The sequence below is a fragment of the Dendrobates tinctorius genome, unplaced genomic scaffold, assembly GCF_039654945.1.
Source record: "Dendrobates tinctorius isolate UK_male_01 unplaced genomic scaffold, ASM3965494v1 ptg000120l, whole genome shotgun sequence".
Taxonomy (NCBI): Eukaryota; Metazoa; Chordata; class Amphibia; order Anura; family Dendrobatidae; genus Dendrobates; species Dendrobates tinctorius.
This window is the reverse complement of record NW_027361788.1, coordinates 42,575,440-42,582,436: the sequence shown is the minus strand read 5'-3', so window position 1 is coordinate 42,582,436 and position 6,997 is coordinate 42,575,440. Positions and strand designations below refer to the sequence as shown.

At 42.4% G+C, this 6,997-nt stretch overlaps 1 protein-coding gene across 1 annotated transcript; it reads right to left on the bottom strand.

Moving 5' to 3' along the window:
* Window positions 1-1,095: 1,095 nt before the first annotated feature.
* On the bottom strand, window positions 1,096-4,774 carry LOC141046747 (olfactory receptor 1S1-like). Its single transcript, XM_073541391.1, has one exon. It carries the CDS (start codon window positions 2,038-2,040, stop codon window positions 1,096-1,098), a length of 945 nt encoding a protein of 314 aa, XP_073397492.1. The 5' UTR covers window positions 2,041-4,774.
* Window positions 4,775-6,997: the final 2,223 nt, after the last annotated feature.

Below are 6,997 nucleotides of genomic sequence, written 5' to 3'. Positions count from 1 at the left end.
TTCAAGTATTGTAAAGTGGGCCGTAAAGTGACAAGTGGGCAACTTGAATTCACTGTACTTGTCATGCACATGACCGATATGCTGAGCATACAGAACCATCCACATTTTTAGAATCTGAAATATATACAGGACTTAGGGTTTTAAAGTTTGAGCATCCTTTCAGACCTCAGTATCGCATATTATTTTATACTAAAAAGTTTACGATGAATGATTCCTGGGACAAAAGACGCCTGATGGACCTTTGAAGGAGATGCTTGGCTTCCTACTGATGTAAATCCCAGGTCCCTACCCTCATTCCAATTGAGAAATGCCTGAAGTCTGAATATATAGAAACCTTTCTAACAGAGAACCATGGAATCAGTGGCATTCTGCTTGTAGACCTTCCTGATCTAAACCTTATCACATGTGTGATCCGTTTAGTCCTGAAATCCATCAATGTCTATAATAGATATATTTGTAAGTTGTCCTTACAAATCTCGCCAGCGAGAATGCTGTGTGTGATGGGGATCAGCGACTGGCCCCCCTGCCGGATATCGCTGATCGTGCTCGAGCGACCTGGGCCGTTTTTCGATCGCTGGTCTCCCGCTGCCCTGCACGCATCGCTGCGTGTGGCAGTGAAAGACCAGTGATCAGCTGCTTTCCAAGGTAAATGTCGGGTATCCAGGAGTCGCGCGGCTCCTAGATACCTTATGTTTACCTTGGAAACCAGCATGTACGCCGGTTTCCAAGGTAAACAGCGGGTATCCAGGAGTTGCGTGGCTCATGGATACCCGACGTTTACATTAGAAACCAGGGTCCAGCGTCGCTGGTCCTGATCGCTGGGGCTGTCTATGTGACAGCTCACCAGCGATCAGCCTAGCGATGTCCCAGCGATCCCATCATGTCGGATCGTTGGTGGGATCGCTGGGACATCGTTTAGTGTGACGGGGCCTTTAGATTTACATTATAAACTTTTTAAAAAATGAAAAGAAATCATCATTCTTAAAATTACCATAATAATGAGATCACCCAAGGATTACACTGCTCTCTGCATTTACACTGTGCATTCTGATGCCACCATTCATTTTATTGATTTTATTGTATTTTCCTCTAGATTTAGTGCAATATGGGAAGTACAGTTCTTTTGCTAATTTGCCGTACGGCTTTCTTAATCTCTTTGTTCCTCATACTGTATACAATGGGGTTAATGAAAGGTGTCAGCACCGTGTACATCAAAGATTTCACTGTTTTTTCATAGAAAGTGTCTTGCTCAGCTGGGAACATATATATTGTTATTTGAGTCCCGTAGAAGATGAAGATGATGGTGAGATGAGCGCTGCAGGTGGAGAACACTTTCCACTGTCCTGCAATGGATGAAATCTTTAGGATGGAGATGACAATGCAGAAATAGGAGATGGTGATCACCACAAAGGGCATGAACATGAGGGTGATGGAAAATATCAAGTCTTCCATCTCAACTATTGAAGTATCCGAGGAGGCTATGACCAAGATGGGGGCAAAGTCACAGAAGTAATGTTCCATGATTTTGGAGCCACAAAACTTCAATTGGAATAAATATGCAATCTCAATGGGGAATAGGACAAAACAAATGGCCCACGGCCAGAGGGTGAGGTGTAGACAAAGCTTGTGGTTCATCAGAGCCGCATAGCGCAAAGGATGACAGATGGCCACATACCGGTCAAAAGCCATCACCATAAGGATCAGGGACTGAGTAAAAGTGGAGCCGCAGAACACATAATACTGGATGAAGCACGCTGTAATGGACATGTCCCCTCCTCCCATCATTATAAGATACAACATGTTGGGCATGATATTGGTGGTAAACATGAGGTCCGCCACAGAGAGATTTCGGAGGAACAGGTACATGGGCACTTGCAGATGGTGGCATGTGGATACCAATATGATAATGAAGACATTTCCAAGCAGAATCACAATATAAATCAAGAGAAAGAGAACAAAAAGTAAGATCTTAAAGTTTTCTATATTTTTAAATCCAATAATAAAGAATTCTGTGATTGTGGACTCGTTACCTTCACACATTCTTATACAAGAACTAATCAACCTGCAATACAATATAGAATATTTATGAATCAACAGTACATAAGACCAGGGTCAATCATGGGCTAAAAGGTGTCCATCAGTGGGACTGAACCTCTGACTAACCAGCTGTTAGAAGACTACAACCAACAATGTGTCCTGATAACCACAGGGCTTTTGTACTGTATATGTTTAAGAACAGGCACACCTTTTCAACATTTTTTTTAGTTGTCCAATCTGACACCTAGCATCTAACCTTCATTGAAGTGGTCTGTAAAAAAATTTATATATTTATTCTGAGACAATGAAGGGAATTATATGCGAGGGTCGTTATGTGCCTCCCAGAAAGTGCATAGAGGCATGTTAAACCAGATGTAGCGCATTGTAATCATAGCCGCACCTGTGGTTACAATGCAAAATAAAAGAGAGTGTGGATTTGGTCTAACTATTTGACTAAAAGTCAGATGAAAGAAAACCTGACATGGGCTTTTATTTTTGGAGAGACCTATAGGATTGCTAGTGGGGCGGGTTTCCCCCTCAACTCCAGGTTTTGGGAGTGGCCCATGTCCACAATTCCCATTTAAACTTTCAGTTTAGGTCTGGGTGTGTCAGTGTTCGGTTGGCAAGTTTGAGCGCAGGAGCTCTCTGTAGCACAGGTCTGTGTGACACTGAATACAGGCCAGAGCCAGGGGAAATAAAACCGCTGATGCATCCACAAGAGATACGGTGGTGTAGTCGCCCTCGGCAGTGGAGTGTTAAGGTTTGCTATGGATGATCCAGCTGCGTTCCAGCGGATAACATTTGCCTTTTTGTTGTGAGTTGCCAAAATAAAGACTTAAGTTGGACTAACCTGGGTCACTGCCTTTTTACCGCATGGTTCCAGTGCGCATGCGCCAAGGGAGCCGCTTCTATTGGCCCGAAACAAAAGCACTTGATAAAAAAGCTAAACGTGCATTGGGGTTGGGGTCCTACATTTCAATCCTTGTGCACTTTACTATTTTTCTATTGTATCTTTTGTACTATTTATCTACTATATGTAATTAATAAAATAATACCCTTTTCAAACCATGATACTCCTTTGTCCTCCTCATTTTCCAGTGTGTATGGAGTTGGTTATTTCCCTGGTTCGGGGCTTTTTCTGCACAATATAGTGCAATTCTTCTGCAGTTAAAATGCAACCTGGTTTTATTCTCAATATGTTGTCTGTGTTCTTCACAGTCTCTTCCAGGTTCGCAATGGATTTTAGAGCCCATGACTCTACATGGCGTGCGCAAATCAATGATGCATTTAAGGATGGTACTAATGGGGGTTTGGATGGGACTAGCAATGAGTTACAAGAGGTTGCTGTCCAATTTAAAGATCTTCTAAGGAAGATGACAAGGGTGTGGTGGAACCACGTTTTTTTAGAAAAATATCTGGAAGGGGGACTTATTCCCTGTGGTTTGAGGATACAGGTGTTTCCTTCTTTCCCAGTACAGGATGAGATATTCAAAACAAAGTGTGAAGAGCTTTCTAACACCTGTTCTAACGGCTACATGGAGCTCTTGAATGAGATAGAGGCTGAAATTGAATCTCTCCAGATAATATTGAAAAGGGACATGACCCCTGATGCCCTTAAAAAAAATTAATGATGAGATAAATGCTGAGCTCCAAAAGTGGGCGAATGATATACAGGGCACCAAAGCCAGGGAATTCAAGAGGGACATACATAATAAACAGATGTCCAATGTCTACAGGTGGATGGGCCCTGGGGATCGGTCCCGTTCACGATATAGAGATATAGAAATTTTTCCAATTCACAATCTAGATCTATATCTGTTAAATCTAATGTATCACATGATTAATCTACTACACGCCAAATGAATATATCTGGGGAGTATGTAACACCTGTCCCCTCGTTATCCGACAGACTACGAAAAACAAAGGCCCAGTGGGAGAACAGTCCACTTCTGGCTCCCAGGGTGGGCTACAGGTACTTAACTTGTCATCTCGATCCTTTTCGGATGTTCAATTAGAGGTACTGGGGAGGGGCCTGACTTTCTCTCCCACTAACTCTTTCGATTATTTCACAGCCCTAAAGGACCTGCATTTGTTTTCTCAGAAACTCATCTTGAGAAAACTACATCATAAAGATCAGTTTATGCAAGAACCTTTAACTGAGACTGAGAGGTAGGCACTGCAGAATCTGGAAGATCTTTTTGGTGAACAGTCTACATCACACAAAGGTAGGTTTTCAACAACTATCTTGCCCAGATCTACGAGATTCCCCCCTTTGTCTGTGTGTCCGGCTATTGACATCTTTACTAAATTGGTGTCTGATGACTTGAAAAAACTATCCTCAAGACGAAAATTTCACAACCTCACACAACAACAAAGTGAGGCCATTAAGGAATTACAATCTTATAAGGATGTTGTCTACAAACCAGCAGACAAAGGGGGAAATATTGTGATCTGGCCATTTGACAAATATGAAAAAGAGGCTTTTTGCCAATTAAAAGATGTGGAAACATACACAAAATTGTCATATAATCCAGTGACCGCCTTCATGTCTCAGTTGTAGCAGATCCTCATTAGAGCTTATGATGATGGCTTTATTGATAAGAAGGTGTTGGAGGGATTGACAGTCAGGTCCCCCAAAGTAAGGATGAGGCGGATCTGCTCCTCCGAGGAAAAATTTTTCGTTCAGGCTGCTGATCTTCGATCACGGTTTGAATCACGTTGCTACAGCCGCAGGAGTATTAGACGTGGCTTTGACAGGGCCAGAATAACATTGCGGAATGACCTGCTGTATCCAACAAAAACCAATGGGAGAGGTAGTGGGGAGGATAAATTAAGATTCATTTTAACTTATAATAATGATTGGAACAATATAAGGGATATCCTAATTAAACATTTGGTCTATGCTAAAGACTGAACCCTCCCTGGGGCCAGTTTTGGGTGATCTTCCCTTCATGACCTCTAGGAGAGCACCTAATCTGAGTAGTCTGTTAGTTAGAAGCCATTATGTTCTACCAATCAAAAATGCATTTGGCACCAGGGGTCCCCTACAGGGATGATTTCAATGCACCACTGTCTCACCTGCGCAAATGTCCTGTGTAGCTAGCTCTACTTTTGAGTCCTCAGATGGTTTGAAACAATTTAAGATCAGACAGCATATCACTTGTAGCACTAATAATGTTATATAATATGCTACATGAGCTTGCTTTCTGATTTATGTGGATCTAACGACTAGGGAGCTCTGGGTTCGAGTACACGAACATGTTTGGGACATTTGGGACATTTGCGCGGCCAAGACAGCCGCAGGAGTATTAGACGTGGCTTTGACAGGGCAAGAATAACATTGCGGAATGACCTGCTGTATCCAACAAAAACCAATGGGAGAGGTAGTGGGGAGGATAAAATAAGATTCATTTCAACTTATAATAATGATTGGAACAATATAAGGGATATCCTAATTAAACATTGGTCTATGCTAAAGACAGAACCCTCCCTGGGGCCAGTTTTGGGTGATCTTCCCTTCATGACCTCTAGGAGAGCACCGAATCAGAGTAGTCTGTTAGTTAGAAGCCATTATGTTCTACCAATCAAAAATCCATTTGGCACCAGGGGTCCCCTACAGGGATGATTTCAATGCGCCACTGTCTCACCTGCGCAAATGTCCTATGTAGCTAGCTCTACCTTTGAGACCTCAGATGGTTTGAAACAATTTAAGATCAGACAGCATATCACTTGTAGCACTAATAATGTTATATAATATGCTACATGAGCTTGCTTTCTGATTTATGAGGATCTAACGACTAGGGAGCTCTGGGTTCGAGTGCACGAACATGTTCGGGACATTTGGGACATTTGCGCGGCCAAGACAGTGGCCAATACCTCTGACCTGAAGACAATCCCTCATTTAAAAATTCATCATAATTGTGACGCTGCGTCTCTTCTGGTCAGAGGGATTGAGAACCTACATATGGGGATCAGTGGTGGTAACTACAAGCCAACTGGATTGTGCAACTCGATACCATGACACCTAGAGGTTTAAACGAGTCCCTCAGTTTCTCTTCATTTTTATGATCTATATGCACGTGTAATGTGTTATTGACTTTTGTATTTCATTGTTGTCCCATCTCTTTACCTCTAGGTCCTATTCTGGATTCCTCTTTGTAATTCTTTTTTCCGTTAAAAATTTTTTTTTCATCTCTGTTATTTTTTGTGTTCATTACTTTTTCAGCCTTTATTAATTCTTCTATATTGGCATTACCCGGAATATCTTCACATTTATTCCTACTGGACTAAACATGCAGCTTCAGGAAGGTCGTTTGATCTAAAAATTGATCCTGACCATTTGCTGCTATTCTTTATATCTTTGCACATGTATTTTTGTCCATATGATATATTTAATACTGTTTCAGGTGCTATTTATCATCGTGCAGTATTTTATTCCATTTGCCTGATATCTGTCATTATGTACGGCGGCGGAGCGCGGGCGCGATGCATGACTGACCTCTGGTGCGGTGTCTCAGGTACCTCCTGCACATGTCCGGGGCTCATTGAATTCTGATATCCCCGCGCATGCGCAGTGATGTCTGCCGCCTGTGGCCGACGCAGGACCTGGAGGTTCCAGTGCGCATGTGCCAAGGGAGCCGCCTCTCTTGGCCAACACATACCATGTGACCAGTCGCCTGACTGGCCACCAATGATATAAAAAGGTCCTTGCCAATCACTTATATGAACACCCCCTTGAGAAAGCACTTGATAAAAAGTGAAACGTGCGTTGGGGTTTATAGGATCTAGCCCGGTGACACAAACTCCTCACGTATAAAGGTAAGCGCTGCTCTTAGCAAAAAGAATCTTTACAGACTATAATCTGACACTTGTTTAAATTGCTTATTTTATTCAGCTGTGTCTTGTCTGCTTATAATACAGATTTTTGGTGGTTGTTTGGCACCGGTGGTCCTACATTTCC

Excerpts from the sequence above, each read along its gene's own strand:
- LOC141046747 (XM_073541391.1), bottom strand. The coding sequence starts at position 2,040 with ATGTGTGAAGGTAACGAGTCCACAATCACAGAATTCTTTATTATTGGA.